General features: G+C 51.2%; 1 protein-coding gene across 15 annotated transcripts in view; it reads left to right on the top strand.

Annotated features, from left to right (window-relative positions):
- PHKA2 (phosphorylase kinase regulatory subunit alpha 2) overlaps window positions 1–15,722 on the top strand; it is an 81,916-nt gene extending 66,194 nt beyond the window's left edge. For 4 of the 15 annotated variants that reach the window (XM_027099724.1, XM_027099718.1, XM_027099717.1 and 1 more), the window contains 15 exons: window positions 1,375–1,463; window positions 2,432–2,565; window positions 2,801–2,824; window positions 2,974–3,130; window positions 4,293–4,372; window positions 4,467–4,644; window positions 4,745–4,874; window positions 5,460–5,561; window positions 8,101–8,219; window positions 8,972–9,001; window positions 10,221–10,274; window positions 12,052–12,222; window positions 13,744–13,797; window positions 14,452–14,652; window positions 15,108–15,722. In XM_027099724.1, coding sequence (XP_026955525.1) covers window positions 1,375–1,463; window positions 2,432–2,565; window positions 2,801–2,824; window positions 2,974–3,130; window positions 4,293–4,372; window positions 4,467–4,644; window positions 4,745–4,874; window positions 5,460–5,561; window positions 8,101–8,219; window positions 8,972–9,001; window positions 10,221–10,274; window positions 12,052–12,222; window positions 13,744–13,797; window positions 14,452–14,652; window positions 15,108–15,278 — 1,694 coding nt within the window. In that variant the 3' untranslated portion in view covers window positions 15,279–15,722. Of the gene's footprint in view, window positions 1–1,374; window positions 1,464–2,431; window positions 2,566–2,800; window positions 2,825–2,973; window positions 3,131–4,292; window positions 4,373–4,466; window positions 4,645–4,744; window positions 4,875–5,006; window positions 5,127–5,459; window positions 5,562–8,100; window positions 8,220–8,971; window positions 9,002–10,220; window positions 10,275–12,051; window positions 12,223–13,743; window positions 13,823–13,992; window positions 14,246–14,451; window positions 14,653–15,107 lie in introns of those variants that run through there. The other 11 variants (XR_003431294.1, XM_027099722.1, XM_027099726.1 and 8 more) reach the window with 11 other exon arrangements.
- The last annotated feature ends 1,064 nt before the right edge of the window (window positions 15,723–16,786 follow it).

Genomic DNA, 16,786 nt, shown 5'->3' with positions numbered 1-16,786 from the left:
CTCTGTTAGAAATCTGACTGGTTCTTGGTTTTCCCCACTGCAGTCTTGGGTTTGGTTGCCTTGTGTCCACTAAATGTTTTCATCCTTCAGCTTTCCCACTTCCAAAATGTTACTATTGTCTTCTCTCCTGCTTCCCTATTCTTTAGGATTTGCCTTTTTAAGAATTATTATTTTTTGTAGTGTTAGTGGGGGTTTAAGAGAAACTAAAACTTATGTTTAATCCACTAGTGTTACCTGAAGGTCTATGAATGCCTTCTATTTATTTATTTTAAAATTTATTTATTTTTAATTTTTGGCTGTGTTGGGTCTTTGTTGCTGTGTACGTGCTTTCTCTAGTTGCGGCAAGCAGGGGCTACTCTTCATTGCGGTGCGTGGGCTTCTCATTGTGGTGGCTTCTCTTGTTGCAGAGCATGGGCTCTAGGCACGTGGGCTTCAGTAGTTGCAGCACGCAGGCTCAGTAGTTGTGGCTCGTGGGCCGTAGAGCGCAGGCTCAGTAGTTGTGGTGCACGGGCTTAGCTGCTCCGCGGCATGTGGGATCTTCCCGGAACAGGGCTTGAACCCATGTCCCCTGCATTGGCAGGTGGATTCTTAACCACTGTGCCACCAGGGAAGCCCTATAAATGCCTTTTAAATATACCTCATCTTTACCTGGAAAGCTTCCTATTTTCCCAAGGTGATATGACATACCCTGGCAGACAGAGATGGCTTAATGAATAAATACTGATAACATCTAAAGGTGGTTAAAAGGGGAATTCCCTGATGGTCCAGTGGTTAGGACTCGGTGCTTTCACTGCTGGGGCCCAGGTTCAGTCCCTGGTCAGGGAACTAATAAGATCCTGCAAGCTGCACAGCGCAGCCCCAAAAATTAATTAATTAATTAGGTGGTTAAAAAAACAGAAGCGCTAACACCCAGCAGTGGCAAAGTGAAACACACAGTGGACAGGAAGCTGGTACACCTCGATTATGAGAAGGCCAGTGACCTTGGGCAAATGACAAGGTCATTGGACAAACCTTGGACAAACCCTCTCTGGTTCTCAGTTTCCACATTTGAAAGAAAAAGAAGCTGGACTCAATCATTTCTAAGTCTCCTTCCAGTCCTAGATGCTATGTAGTTTTCCCTGAATTCTAAGAGAGAAAAGTGGAATTCAGCTCCTTAAAGCAAGATCTGTGTGTGTCCTGCTCATTTCTTATTTCCAGAGTTAGCACATGATGTGGCCACATGAAAAATTCTTTTTGAAATCAGTGAAACTAAGTAAGTAATCATTTCTTACTTGGTTTGTACTGAATAGGGAGTAGCCACCGTACCTCTTAAAAGAAGTATTTTATCCTTCCTCCTGCTCCGAAGAGCTTTCTCTTTATTCGTTTGTTTTCTAGTTGTTCCCATGGCTTTGCCGACTAAAGTCCTAAGTGCCCACCGTAAATCGCTGAATCTTGTTGACTGTCCTCAGCCACTCCTAAAAAAGGTAAAGTATTTAGAATCACTTTTTCAAAAAGTGTGATGTTCTTTGGTGCTGGTGTAGCCCCAAGAACTCTTTTAAATGGTTGAACTCAAAGGAGCCCATTTCTTGGTATCCAGAACTTTCAGGATTAGAAGTTCTGGGTTCTGGTTTGTGTCAGTATGCACACTGAATTTGATGCAAACCTTTATATTTTGCGTGTAGGAGATGGCCACTGACATTCTGCCTACTCATCAGAATCTGTGTCACATTAGAGGAAATGAGCTAGCTCGCTACCAGCCCCGTCCTAGCTGTGCCAGCCAGCCAAAGCCGGGCTACTTGTGGAGCAGGGCACAAAACCAGAAAAAGATTCCTCTGCAGAATAAAATCCCAGGGTGTTCCCCACTAGTTCCCATAATTTGTTATTTTATCCAAAGTTCCCTTTGATTTTATCAGAAAGATTCAGCGTCTGTTGGAGACTATTTTAACCTAACCACAATTTTAGGTTGTTTAAAACTCACATATTTTTTGTGTGTGTTTTGCCTTCAAAAAACATTTTATTGAAGTTTAACATATATAGAGAAAAGTATATAAAATATAAGTATAGAGCTCAATGAATTATCACTGAGCCAACAGACCCGTGTGCGTAACAAGCGCCCTTTGTGTCCCTCCCGGTCGCTTCCTCCCCCTCCACTCGAAAGGTAACTGCTGGCATGAATTCTAACACCAGGGGTTGGTTTTGCCTGTTTTTGACCTTTACATAAATAAAATTTACACATATTTTAACCTGTTCAGTTCAGTCCCCTGCAAACATCCACTAACACAATGATTCACCGATCAGAAATATAAACAAAAAGCCCCAAAAGATACAATGAAAACCTGTAGCATAGCACAGCAGCAGAGTTCCAAGACCGGGTTGGTGTGTCACTTCCTGGTCTTCTGGAAGTTGGCATGCTCAGCCCCCCTCCCCTGCTTTCTGGCTTTTGTATGGACAGGCCCCGGAAGATGACTTCCAGTTTCCCAGAGATGACCACGGCAACATAGACTGTGAGAAGCTGGCTGAGCAGCTGAAAGACTGTTCAAACCTACAGGACCAAGCGGACATTCTGTACATTCTGTATGTAATAAAGTAAGTGGGTGGTCTTCACTAGGTTGAGCTTTCTCTCTTCTCCTTGCTCTTTGTCCTAGGCTTCTTGGCCTTCCAACAAGCCACATCATGGTCATAGTCACCCAAGCTACCCAGACTCACCGTGAACAGACTCCCATCCCCTTCTCTACCTACTAGTGTTGCCCTCCCAAGATGAGAAGGCTGGGTGAGGCCAGGATCTCATCATTTCCTGATGTTAGGCTTCTGTTTCAAATAGACAGAAGACGACGCAGCCCTCTCGGTGAGACTCAAAGGCACTGGGAAGCCCCCAGGCACTTGGCAGAATGCGTGGTGATTCATTCCCCTCCCTGCCAAGTGAGCTCTATTGTAAGAGAATCTGGCCTTGAAACGTTCTGGGCCATACTTCTGGGGTTTTCCATGTCTTGACAGGGGTCCCAGCTGGGACACAAATCTCTCTGGACAGCACGGGGTCACTGTTCACAACCTCCTCAGTGAGCTCTATGGAAAAGCCGGCTTGAACCAGGAGTGGGGTCTGATCCGCTACATCTCTGGCCTACTCAAGAAGAAAGTGGAAGTCCTGGCTGAGGTCAGAACCACCATGCACGTGAAGGGTGTCTGTTTGTCTTCTCTAGCCCGGTGCCGTCTTCCTATTAGGAAAGCTGGAGGCAAGCACCTTCATTTGTAAAGGAAACACGTTGTTTATTATACAGACAGAGCTGGGCCTTCTGTCCTGACCTCCCACTGCTCTTGGAAGACAGGCAGAGGAAATGAAATTCAAGTTGATTAGTTTTGTTACTCCTTAGCTGCAGAAAAGGGTTTACCAAGAAATGAAATGAAAATGCTCTGTGGCCCGGCACCCTCTTAAACAGAGCTCTCTTATTTCTGCACATCTGCCATACAATCATCATCAGTATTTTAACCCCAAGGCCCTGCAAAATCCAGAACTGCTTTCTATGACATTCAGGTTCTTTTTTTTCCCCATTCATTCATTCATTTATTTATTTTATGGCTGCATTGGGTCTTCATTGCTGCACATGGGCTCTCTCCAGTTGCGGCGAGCGGGGGCTACTCTTCATTGTGGTGCGCGGGCTTCTCATTGCGGTGGCTTCTCTTGTTGCAGAGCATGGGCTCTAGGCACGCAGGCTTCAGTAGTTATGGCGCGTGGGCTCAGTAGGTGTGGCTCACGAGCTCTAGAGCGCAGGCTCAGTAGTTGTGGCGCATGGGCTTAGTTGCTCCGTGGCATGTGGGATCTTCCCGGCCCAGGGCTCGAACCCGTGTCCCCTGCATTGGCAGGCGGATTCTTAACCACTGCGCCACTAGGGAAGTCCCCAAGTTCACTGTTTTAGTAAGGTGATGGTATTTATTATATGTGAATAATGGGGAAACTGGCAACTTAGGACTATAATATGGTCATTAACTCTTAACATCAGTATTTTAGGACTCATAGCAACTCATCCTCCTTATGGAATATCAGGGAATCCAGTGTGTTTGCTACAGGGGGTGAGCATAAAATACCCACTAATAGGCCCTGCAGAGCCAGGCCTGGGACCACATTTTGGGGACAAAAAGATCACGGGGACCCAACTCTGGCTGGGTTGCTCAGTCTGGGGTCTGTGTATGAATTTTCAAATAAATAGCAGCATGGGTCATAAAGTTTGTAAAGGTAAATTTATGATCTTATTGGCAGTGATCCTTCCCCACCGGCTTTGCTAATCTTCCTCCCCCTCCCCCTTTTCCTAAATGTGTAGGCCTGCACGGACCTGCTGTCACACCAGAAGCAGCTCACGGTGGGCCTGCCGCCAGAACCCCGGGAGAAGACCATCTCTGCGTAAGTTTTCAACCTGGGGCCTCAGGTTTGGGGGCGGTACCTGGGGGGAAAACATCAGTGCTGTCCACCATTCAGGAAGAGAGTCTTTTTATAGACACTGTCACTCGAGCACTTCCAGCAGGAAAATGAGGATATTCCATAGAGGACTAGGAGGCATCTTTCGTGGTGTTTGTGTCCTGATGCTCCTTCCTAGGCCTCTTCCCCCCGAGGAGCTCACAGAACTCATCTACGAAGCCAGCGGGCAGGACATCAGCATCGCCGTGCTCACACAGGTCAGCTGGCCACGGAGGGGCAGGGCTGTCTCGGGGCAGCAGGGGCTTCTCCGCCACCAGCCAGTCTCTGAAGCCCTGTCTCCACGTCTGTCTGTGTCAGGAGATTGTGGTTTACCTGGCGATGTATGTCAGGGCACAGCCCAGCCTCTTCGTGGAGATGCTCAGACTCCGGATTGGACTCATCATTCAGGTGATGGCCACGGAGCTGGCGCGGAGCCTGAACTGTTCAGGTGCGATTCTCACGCGCGGCTCCAACAGCTCCTGCACCCACCCGCCCCTGGGGAGCCCTGCTCAAGTATTCTGGAACCAGGGCTTCTGAGCCTTTGGGTGGGCTCACGGCTTCACCAGATTCTCTCGTTTAGATGTAACTTCCGCCAAACCAACCAGCACAGGGTGTTGAATTTCATAGGTTAGGGAAAATGAGGTACTAGAATCTTCTGCTCTGCTCCTGACATCTGAGTTCCTCACTGTTTCTCCTTGTGGTAAGATGTCACCCCCCATTTCATAAAACCTCTGCTGGGAGAAATCCTACCAATTTAAATATGTAAATCAACTGCAAGGTGCATTCCAACATTGGGGGTTATTACAGTGAGAAAAATTATGCGTCTGAGTTAAGAAAATATACAACTTAAATAGCAGCATTTAGAATCACCAAGGATCGGTACCTTTCAGTCCTGAAGCAGTAGAGAGGTGATCCTGAGCAGGGAGACCTCCCACAGTACCCTTTGTCTCCACCACCACCCCACGCCCACGCCACTCTACCTTCCCCTGCCACCAGGCCTGTGTCGGGACACTTACACGATGTTTGTTTTTAGGAGAAGAAGCTTCTGAAAGTTTGATGAACCTCAGCCCTTTCGATATGAAAAATCTCCTACACCATATTTTAAGTGGAAAGGAGTTTGGTGTTGAAAGAAGCGGTAAGTAAATGCCCATCTTACTGAGGGGAGGGGGTCAGAGAGGGCTGGACTGACGTGTCCAGCGTGGCCTGGAACTGCTTCATTTCTATACAGATCAACACCAGTAATCGCGATTCGGGACATAATGTTTGGGTAGCAGGTTCCTACTTCACTGAGATGGACAGAGTTCTAGGTTTAAGGTTGTGACTTGTAGGGCTTTGTGACCCCTCGTCGGCTGGCTGGGAGAGCTGCGGTCCCATGTGGGCGTGGTGCACACCCTGGCCTGCGGCCTCCCTCCTTCTGCAGTTGGTCCAGGCACTGTCACTTGTGCACAGGGGTTAGGAGCAGGTGAGGTGACCAAGGTGTCAGCATGCAAGGGCTGTCTTTTCCCAGCACCTGAGGGCCCCACCTTTAGTGTGGGTTGGTTTTCAGTTAGACCCCCATCACCCTTCATGGGCCCAGATAAAAGCCCTCTGCAGCCTCACAGCACCTTCTTGCTGAGTGAGTTTGCCTCGTCCCCTTCTTGCTCTCTCTCACTTTTTATCTGTACCGGAACCCTGTTTACAGTGCTAGGAAATATAATCGCCCAAGTCCTGGTGGAATTCTGTTCTCAAATGCTCCCTAATTATAATTGAAGCAATTATCATTTACCCTCCTCATAATAAGGTGAAATGATTTGCAGACACATTTGTGAATTTGTTTCATCAAGCCAAAGAAATGCAGTGTGGGCTGTCATTCTTTTTATTTAATAAGGACATTGGGTACTTCGGATCTTTTCTTTAGAGTGGGCACCAGCAGGCAACCAAACTGGCATCGTGCGATCAGGTGTGTTTTGGTGGGTTTTCTCCTTTCCTGAGGAATGGTCAAGATCCTTTTCCAAAAGTAATTTTCAGTTCTTTCAAATGCACAGTCCTTGAAATGTAAATATGTAAGATTAATATTTAATGTGTTCTGCTCATCAAAATAATATATGTGGTTTGACACAGATAATTACTAAAAATTGTTATTAAACAGAGTAATGTCACTTGAAACCATAAATATGTCTAATTGCAAGCAAGGCCAGAAGAGGTCCTGTCTTTTTGCGTACAGCATCATTTGTTAATTGTCCTTTGTAATTGTTCAATTTTTATAAATCAGGAAACTCAAATAGTCTTAGAATTTTTATTACATCCTGAGATGTCGGAGATGAGTATTTTCAGCTAATGCCCACTCTATACAGGCCCCACTGTAGCTTCCCAGACCCCTTTGGGTTCCGTTTTCCACTCTCCCAGTGTCCCTCCTCCCTCTCTGGCTAATCGTCGTGTCTCCTTTGTGGGTCCTCCCTCTGTGCTGTCCTTTGGCTCCTTATTTGTCTCTACTCCTCTGGGCAGTGCCCTACTCCCATGGCTTCGGGGGTGGGGTGGGTGGGAAGGCAGGGCACGCAGAGGATGCTGCCCGAGGAAATGACCTTAGAGTCGGGCCTTCAGAAGGAGAGGACGCACCTGGCAGAGGGGAGCAGGCAGGCCAGGAGGGAGCCGCCTGTGCAATGCCCAGTGCTGAGTGGCTGGCCTGGAGGGGACAGCTAAGAGCGGCGGGTGGGCTCAAGTCGGTAGGGCTTTGTGTGCCCCTGTGAGGCTTTAACCTGAAGAAGGATTCGAGGTGGACAGTGACATGGTCACACGTGCCTTTAAGAATGATCGTTGTGAGCACACCGTGGAGAACCGGTTAGTGGGGGCAGGGCGGGCAGCAGAGTGGAGCCAGGTGACGGATCCTCCCTGCCCCTTCTGTGTGTCTTCGCCACCTCCAGCCTTTGGTCGGCTTGTTCTCCCAGGACTTCCCTCTCCGGCCCCAAGGCTGGACCTTAATTAGGTGGTCTCAGTTTTCTGCAAGGAAGGGGGTGCATTTGGAGAAGTAAAAAATTATTTTAAAAAACATATCCAAATCATTGAAGGGTTTCCTGGCCACTCAGTGTTTTCTGCATGCTGCTTAAGTGATGTTCACTCTGTCACTCATCCACACAAACACATATTGAGCCTGTGCTGTGTAGCAGGCGCTGCCCCAGGTGCTGGAAACAGAGCGCTGGCCAGGGCAGACACGGCCACCTCTAATGGAGTGCATGGTCGAGTGGGAGAGAGAGACGCGGATAAAAATAAGCACATGCGGGCTTCCCTGGTGGCGCAGTGGTTAAGAATCCACCTGCCAATGCAGGGGACACGGGTTCGAGCCCTGGCCCGGGAAGATCCCACATGCCGCAGAGAAACTAAGCCCGTGCGCCACAACTACTGAGCCTGCGCTCTAGACCCCGTGAGCCACAGCTTCTGAAGGCTGCGCGCCTAGAGCCCGTGCTCTGCAACAAGAGAAGCCACTGCAATGAGAAGCCTGTGCACCGCAACGAAGAGTAGAGTAGCCCCCGCTCACCACAACCAGAGAAAAGCCCACGCGCAACAACAAAGACCCACCGCAGCCAAAAACAAAATAAATAAAATAAAATAATTAATTAAAAAAATAAGCACATGCATGCATTCCTCTCAGGGTGGACAAAATATCGTTTCTAAGAACGATGTGTGTGTTTCCTCTCCAGTGCGGCCTATCCATTCCTCCACATCCAGCCCTGCCATCTCCATCCATGAGGTGGGACATACTGGAGTCACCAAAACCGAGAGGAGTGGCATCAACAGGCTGAGGAGTGAGATGAAACAGGTAAGAAGAGCTCTCGGTGCCAGGAAAGAAGTGGTTTTCCTATCTGGGCTCAAGTCAGAAAGTGATAGAAACCCAAGGCATGCAGGGTACAGCCTGCTTTGTAAAGGACGTGCCATCCCTTCTGTCCTGGAATCTGAACACACCCTGTGCCCAGACATCCCAGAGCCACTCACGTGCACCCACCACATGCTCATCCTTAACGTTAAGGTGTTATGCGAGCATTCTGGAAAATACCCTTCCCCTTGTTTGCCTGTTGCCCGAGAACTAGTCATTCAAATGGATCACAGCCATTTAAAAAGTAGAGTCGCGCAAAAGGTAACTGAATCATCTCTCCATCAAATGTGTCCTTCAGGTGAAACAGAGACACCTTTATTTTCCACCATCCACAGGTGTCTCTTTTGTGCTCACCTTTATTTAATTCACAGTAAGTTCCTTCTCAACTGATCCCACAGGACCGCAAGTCAACAGCCTTTCAGTCCTAATGTGCCGGTTACTGTGGTAGGACTTGACAGTGATCTACAGTAGGAAATAGTTTCTTTCCTTCTGACTGTGACCTGCAGTGAGAGACACACTCGGATTTTCTTCTCCATTTCAAATGATGACTCAGTAGATTGAGTCTGTGAGGCACTGAGGGTCACACCCTGCAGCTGGAGCAACACTTCCTTGGACAATCTAGAGGGTGATAGAAGTAGTAAGGCATCCTTGATTTGAAACTGGTTTTTGTTTATCTTCTGATGTATTTTTACTTTCAGATGACTAGGCGATTTAGTGCTGATGAACAGGTGAAACATCTTTGTCTTGTTTCCTCCTTTACTGTGCTTCATGTTCTTTCTGGCTTGAATGGGGAAAGCAAGGCTGTGAGTACAGAGAGTCTGAGTGGGTGGAGAACGGTTCTGCCCGTCCAACATGCTTGGGTGGAGGGGACTCTGCAGGCTGTGGGAGGCAGCCCTGGGGACAGGCAGAGCACTGGACTTGAAAGCAGGAGAAATGACCTTGCCCTGCGCCTTTAAACAAATCCATGTATCAAACTTGGATTTTACAGGAGGCTATGTGAAAGGGATGGTCCCGGGTTCTGCCTCCGCAGGAGTTTCTGTTCAAAAAAAGGGAAGAAATAGGGACAAATAGATTGTGGTCATTGATTATAGCAGTAGAAAGAATACTGCTACTTCCTGTCCCTAGATTGCCTGGGGGAATTTAACCCTGGAAGGAAAAGAAAATGTAAGGACACTGTTCTTTTATGTCACCCTTGTGACATACTTCCTTTGCCTCCTCCATCCAGAAGATCAGAGCCCCTTTCCTAATGATTTAATGTCTCTGTGAGAGAGCTCAGAGGAGTCACATACTGACACGCGGATTCTCTGTGTTGTCCCAGGGAAAAACGTCCATGCTGTCTCATTCGAATTTATGCTCTTTCCAAGTAAGGAACAGATTTTCCAAACATCTTCCTTTGCCCACCACTAGGTGGCACTGTCCCTCTTGTTACCTACATCCCGATGGCCGCTGACTGTGGCTGAATATGGGTGGTTCCTTCCGTCTCCATTTAGTGCCGTCCTTACATATTACGGGGACAAAATGATCACCTTTTTTCTTTGCTGGGTTTAGATTCCGTTAGCCAGCACAAGTTTTGTATCTGGCCACTTATATCAAAGAAGTATATTATCCTCTTTCCAAAATTAACATAAAAGATTAGCATTTCATGGCTGGGAGTTTGGAAAATAAGTCGTGTGCTAACCTGATGGGGCACCCTCCACACCTGACTAGATATGGGAACACTCCGCACTCAGAGAAGGCATCTCCCGGGACCTCTATTGCGCGAGCCCAGAGCTCTGCCCGCTGCTCTGCAGGCCATCTGCCTGGGGGGGTGAGTGAGAACTTGTGGCCACCCGCATCCTCTGCCTCTTCCTTCCTTGGCTGTTTCTGAGGCTGTTCTATGTTCCTTCTCTCTGCGTGCATCCTTTGGTGTCATTGCACATGACTGAGTGGACTCTCTTTGTTTTGTAGCTCTTTTCTGTGAGCCAGGCCCCATCCGGCAGCGCACACTCCTCCAAGTCTGTGGTAAACAGTGTGTCCCAGCCATTGTCCCCTTCGCCACCTCCTTCTCGTTTATGGTGTCTGAATCCTCTCGTTGCCCTTCTCGTGCTCCCACCACCTCCCTCACTTCCGAAGATGTGAACAGGTTTAAGTGTTTCCACTTGACTATGATTATGAGTAGAGGCTAGAAAGAAAGCCGAGAACCTGTGGAACTGAGCTCTGTTTTTCCATCTTGAGCTCTCTGCTTATGCTCCTCGGTGGGGTATGACTGAGGAGCACTTTTCTCACCAATTCCCAGGAGCTTCTGGAACTTTCGAGGCAGTGGTTATGTGCCTTTCCGTTGAGTCACGGGAGTGAACCACTGCCAGCACGTGCTGATTGGCACTTTGTACGCAGAATGCCCCCCCGCTTGGCTTGAGGCCGCAGCTGAGATGGAAGGCTAGGAAGTGTTCTCATTGCAGAGGCGAGTCTGAATCCTCCTTGCGAAACTAGAGGCAGAAAACCAGCTGAGTCATTGATGAGCGTGGCTGTAATTACTTTTATTTGTATCTAATTGTTGCCGTATTTAAATGGCAGTAATGAGCCCAATGGAATAACCCAGCCTAACAGCCTTTTCAAAATAACATCCGATGAAGTCTCAATGCGCTCCAAGAAGACCCCTGCCCTGCTGGCCTGCTTGACATTGGGATTGCATTTTAAACCTTTAAATTTGACGTTGCACACTGAGAAACGAAAGTGCCAGGTAGTCCAGAACAGAGATAATGTGTAAGGATGAAGGTTATCCCTTCCCCGACCCAGAGGCCAAGGGGTGAGAATCCATCCACGGGAAGAAAGCAGGTGTGAGCTTTGCCGCAGGGAGGCCACCGCTGAGGGAACCGCTTTCAGGCCTGGTCTCAGGCCCCACTGGGAGCCTCTCAGAGCTGCCTCCGCAGTCGTGGGCGGGCCTGTGGCTCCCGAGGCAGAAGCAAAACTGCTGGCCCTGCCCCAGCGCTTCCCTCGTGGAGGCCGGAATAAATCCAGCCTCGGGGAGGAGGTGGGAAGGAGGTGATACCCCTCCTGCCTCAGCAAAGGCTCCTGGCTCGGAGGTGGTCATCGCCCCAAATTAGGATAAAGTGCCGTGCTGAGAACAGGCAAAGTAGGAAGCGATTGAAAAGGAAGGTGGAAATACCATAGCCCCTGAGGCCCCGCCACAAACGTGGGTTCCAGCCTTCCCTCCTTCCAGGGCTCCAGAGCCTTGCCCTGCGCTGTGTTGTGTTCTCGTGGCAGCTGCACTGCAGGGGAGTGACCACCGCTCTCCGCGGCACCACAGGAGGAAAGTGGTCACTGTGGCGTTGGTCTCGGTGGGCTGCGGCGCCCGAGGAGTCACCTCCTCCAGGTCCGAGACCTCCCCAAGCCCTCCAGCAGCAGTGCCTGCCGACCCCACGGCCGGGCGTGCTCCCAGGGTTTCCCGCATCTGCACTCGGGGTGCGCACCTGTGCCCCACTGCTCAGATGAGGCTGAGCGTGCTCGCGGCAAGTCAGAGACTGGAGCAGCCGATGTGGAGTCGGGATTCGCAGCCCCCCCAGAGCCCACCCCCTGACCTGCTCGGCCTCTCCGCTGGGTCAGGGGCTTCTTATGCTGTACTTCCTCTTGGGGGCTGGGAAGAGTGCACGGAAGGAGCTTAGTAAACGAACCGGGGCAGGAAGGAGTGAATCCAGCTGGTGGTGTTGACTGGTTTACGGAGCCGCCCTCTCGGTGACCAGCACTGCCAGGGGGTGCCGGCTGTGAGGCTTCTGAAGGCCGCACCTTTTCTGTCTTGCAGAGGTCCAGCACCCCATCCTCACCCACGGGCACGTCATCGTCAGACTCAGGTGGGCATCACATCGGCTGGGGGGAGCAGCAGGGCCAGTGGCTGCGCAGGAGAAGGCTGGACGGGGCCATCAACAGAGTCCCCGTGGGATTTTACCAGAAGGTGTGGCAGATCCTTCAGAAGGTGAGCTTGGCCACTGTGCTGCATTCCATAGGCACTGGTGCTGAGGCGTGCTGGCACCTACAGGTAGCAGGCGGCTGCAGAACAGGCGCATAAGCCCCAACCTTAGGTAGCTCACGGCCTAGAGCAGGGTTTCTCCCCCCTCGGCACCATTGACATTCGGGGCTGGGTAATTCTCACTTCCGGGGCTGCCCTGTGCATTGTGGGATGTTAAGCGACATCCCTGGTCTCTACCCGCTAGATGCTGGTAGCACCCCCCCCCCCAGTGTGACAACCAAAATGTCCCCAGACATTGCCGAGTGTCCTCCGGGAGGCAAATTGCCACTGGTTGAGAAACACTGGCTGGAAACCCAACAAGATAGATAAGGTGGCAGCCCAGGTTGTGGGGGGCCACCTTTGACGTAATTTAGGAACGCAGAAAAGTCGGAAGGTAGGCAAGAACCAGAGAAGGCAGGGAAAGCTCTGGATGAAACGCCGTAACCCGGCTGACCCAGAACAGCCGCAGGAGCCACGCCCCTTGGTCCCTGCCCCCGCCTCCTGTCTCGCTCCCTCATCAGCCTCAGAGCGTCCCGGTGTCTCCCTGGGCCCCACCAGAGGGACTGTCTGCCTCCATTAGAAGCTTCTGTGCAAACCAAGAACCACAGGCAGGACCGAGTTTTTCCCTAAACTACTTTTGTTAGCTCATTTCACAGTAGAAGAGGCGAGGAGAGAAGAGGCATCCCTAAGACCCCGTACTGCAGCCCCTTTCGGCTGCGTTATGTCCCCTGTGAGGTCCTCCTCGTGGAGCTGGGCATGGAGAGGTCAGAGGGGTCCCTGTCCTCACAGCTGAACTCCGGTCCCCACGTGGGGGCAGGGCCCGAAGAGGCCTCTTGTCAGGAGGAAGGAGCGTTTGCTGCCGCTGCATCCTCAGCCCACCTGGGACGGAGGCGGTGCAGCTGCTGTCTCCAGGGCACAGGGAGTCAGGAGGCAGCCTGTGAGCCCAGAACTGTTCCTGGGGCCGGGCTTCCACCGGCTTCATACCAAGATGCTTTTATTATGAAAAAGCAGCATTTTGTATTGAGCCAGCGCTGGTTATTTATATACACGGGTGTGCGTGTGCGTGCATGTGCTCTAGTCTTTTGTGATTGGTGCTTATTATAGAAATCTCAAAAATAGATGCCTGCAAAGGCATAGAAGTATCACTTCGCCAGCAGGAAACATGCACATCTCCCTTTATCTGGCACCAAAGGGGGCCTCTCAGCCGCCAGGGCCGGGTTGCCAAGTGAAACTCGGAGCTCCCACAGAGGAGGACCCGGCAGCTCCCTGGGGCGTTGTTCGGGTGAGATCTGAACGATGCCTGCTGGTTCCATCGAAAAACACAGCCTGTGGGCAGTGAGAACAAGCCCTCTAAAAATAACTCCGACAGTCTGGCGTGTGCCAGTCCTCGTGCTGGCTTCCAGGGCAGAGCGACTTGAGCGTGTGCGCGCCGTTTTTAATCACGTTCTGGAATCTGACTGAAATGTGAAATGCGTGTTCTGCCTCCAGTGTCACGGTCTGTCCATCGACGGTTATGTGCTCCCATCCTCGACGACGCGAGAGGTAGGATGGGAAAAACCCAAACGCCGTGAGTTTTCACTAAGTGCTTTATTTCTTGGACTCTGACCACTCGCCCTTCTTTCAAGCTTGTTACATACAGGGCATTTGTAGATCCGATCTTTCTAGACACTTAACCCTCAAGTTTTGCAAAGTTTTTTTCCCCACATTTGTTGCATCATCTTTTCTCTTTCCCCTCAGAAAGAGTATGTCTGGACTGTCGACATCTTTAGATTTGTTTCTGAAAACTCTCTTAAGAGAAGAGCAAAGTTGCTCGCCATGCTTATGGGACCCACGGCAGGGAACAGTCGTCTTCCCTGGTTTCATTCTTTTAAAAAATTGACCTTTTAGTTTTTACACCACCCAAGGCACCATGCTGTGCACCACAAGGAATAATGAAGAAAGAGAAATAAGAAACGGCCCTGCCCCTGGAAGTCGCAGTCCAGCGGGATAGGTGACTAATGCTAGGACCAGGCTGACTGATGCCCAGGGCAGAGCTCTCAGCTTCCTGCCCCAGAGGATTCCTGTGGGCAGAAGTAGCAAAGTGGCCGGAGAGGAGGCAGCGTTTACGCTGAGCCACTGGGTGCTGTGGGCAGCGTGGGTGACAGGACTGTGTCTGTGCTCGCTTCACTCGTGACCCCCTGCTGGTCCCTTTGGCAGATGACCCCACAGGAGATCAAGTTTGCTGTCCACGTTGAGTCGGTGCTGAACCGAGTGCCGCAGCCTGAGTACCGGCAGCTGCTGGTGGAGGCCATCATGGTGCTGACGCTGCTCTCGGACACGGAGATGAACAGCATTGGGGGCATCATCCATGTGGACCAGATCGTGCACACGGCCAACCAGCTGTTCCTGCAGGACCAGGTGGGTGTGCCCAGAGCCAAGGTGGGGACGCGGCAGTGCAGCCGGCTTGGCTGGCATTTATCTCTGTCGAGGCTGGAGATCCTGTGACCAACAGGAAATATTCTTGAACAAAGATAATGTCATCACAGATGGTGGGAAAATGTCAACCATTTGGTTTGAAAATGGCACAGTGGCCACTGGGAGATCTAAAGACCTTTGGAGATGGACAGGCCCATTTCAGCATAGGTTCTAGTGCCAGCACCAGCCTCGCGACATGTCTGGCCCCAAGTAAACCAGCCACTTAGCCTGCACCAAAGTCGAGCTAGAAGAAGCCGTCCTCCCATCCTAGAATCAGTGATGTGCTGCCAACTCGGGCGGGTGGGGACACGGTGCCCAGAGCAGAGGCCATCTGTCCCCCCGTTGGGCCGGTAGCGCCAGCTCTGCTCACGTGTTGCCTCTGCCCTTTCCTGCTGCAGATGTCGATCGGTGCCACGGACACGCTGGAGAAGGACCAAGCCACGGGCATTTGCCACTTCTTTTACGACAGTGCTCCCAGCGGGGCTTACGGGACAATGACCTACCTAACGAAGGCGGTGGCTTCTCACCTGCAGGAATTGCTGCCCAATTCAGGCTGCCACATGCAGTAGGGCCTCGGCGCTCTGAGCCCAAGATCCCCTGTGCTGTCACAAAAGCATTTCCCATCAGCAGCCCTGGCAGGGAGGAGGTGGCAGTAACACACCTGAAAGCAGTATACGTCCAAGCCGCAGAATCCTGTGCCCGCCCCCGAGGAGCGCCCTGGGATCATCTTCTTACATTCATTTTGCTGGGAAGTTTGTCACAGCATCTGGTCTCCTGGAGTCTGAGGAGGTATCGGAAGTTGGTCTCCTCTTGTGAGTGCAGAGTGAAGTGAGAAGGCAGCTTAAACTGGCTTTCGCAGAGTTGCCGAACAGGCTCAGTGAGCTGGTGATACATCTTCCAGATGAAAAGATCCTTCCAGCAGCTGCGGACCTTGACCAGGGGCACATCTTAACGGTACAGTCTGTCTGTGGGTCAAAATGTGTAGCAAATAGAACAACTCATTGTGCAGAGGTTTGGTTGTCTCGTGCCTTGCTTTCCTCCTTGGCTTGTTGCTGTCTTACTGGCAGCTACCTTTGCGTGACGGTTCTCCTTCACCAACATTTAGAAAATTGCTCCCACTTGACTTTGGCTCATGGTCTTCAAGGATTTTATCTTGGCCACCTGTGAGTTAGGGATTTCTCCTGCCTTATGAAAATATCCCACATCATCTTCCAGAATCTAACCAAAAAGAAGCAAGGCAGAGGAGAAGCCAGCCCTTCTTCTAGCTGGGCCAACTGTTGTTTTGGGGCTGGCATGGGCAGGGAGTCCCTCTGGAAGGCCTGTGCCCCCGCCCCCTCGTGGGGTGGCGGCCGGCAGGGAGCGGCACGCCCACCGTGTTCTGGGGGAGCCACGTGCTGAGTCTGCAGCACCAGACGCCACAGAAGTGCGTGCCGTGCTCCCTCTTCAATGCTTCCCTCTGCGGCAGGGCCAGGCTGGGGCCTCAAGCCTTTCTCACAGCAGCACTTTTGCCTTAAGGCTCTCAGGTGGGGTGTAGCTGGAGGCCTTGCTTGCAGAGGCGTGAGGACAAATCCTGATGGGGCAAGGCCTCGCCAGTCTTTCCTTGCCAAGGTCCTGATGGATGGAGTTTCTCTCCAGGTGTCTTACGGGGATGGGGGGGTGGGCATGACACACAACAGGGAAAACCGTTTCTGTGGATAATGGACTCTGAAGGACAGTCACCTGGTGGCCTCGTGGTGCGCTCTGGCTGGTTGAGGGTGACGGCTTAGATTGGTGATGACTCTGCCTCTGAAATGGAAACTTGGCCATTGGATCTTTGCGTGGAAGTTTGCGTGAAGGTGGAGAAAGCCGATGCTCAGGCTGCTTTGAGAGGACAGCAAGGTGCCCAGTGCCCCCCAGAGTCAGGATGCGGCACTGACCAGTATTCTTGAAGCAGAGGAAAGGCAGGGAGGGTTCCTGCTAAAGAGCCTCGCTTCAGTCCAAGCCAAACACTTTGTAGTTGCCCCTGGGGGAGAGAGTCTGGAACACGAGTCTTGGCTCACTTACCCGCTCGGTGGTGCACAGGCGCTGTCTACACGGG

Source organism: Aethalodelphis obliquidens, unplaced genomic scaffold, assembly GCF_003676395.1.
Source record: "Aethalodelphis obliquidens isolate GAN/ISIS:26980383/991018 unplaced genomic scaffold, ASM367639v1 scaffold137, whole genome shotgun sequence".
Taxonomy (NCBI): domain Eukaryota; kingdom Metazoa; phylum Chordata; class Mammalia; order Artiodactyla; family Delphinidae; genus Aethalodelphis; species Aethalodelphis obliquidens.
The sequence above is the reverse complement of the archived record's forward strand: the minus strand, read 5'-3'. Positions and strand labels throughout refer to the sequence as shown.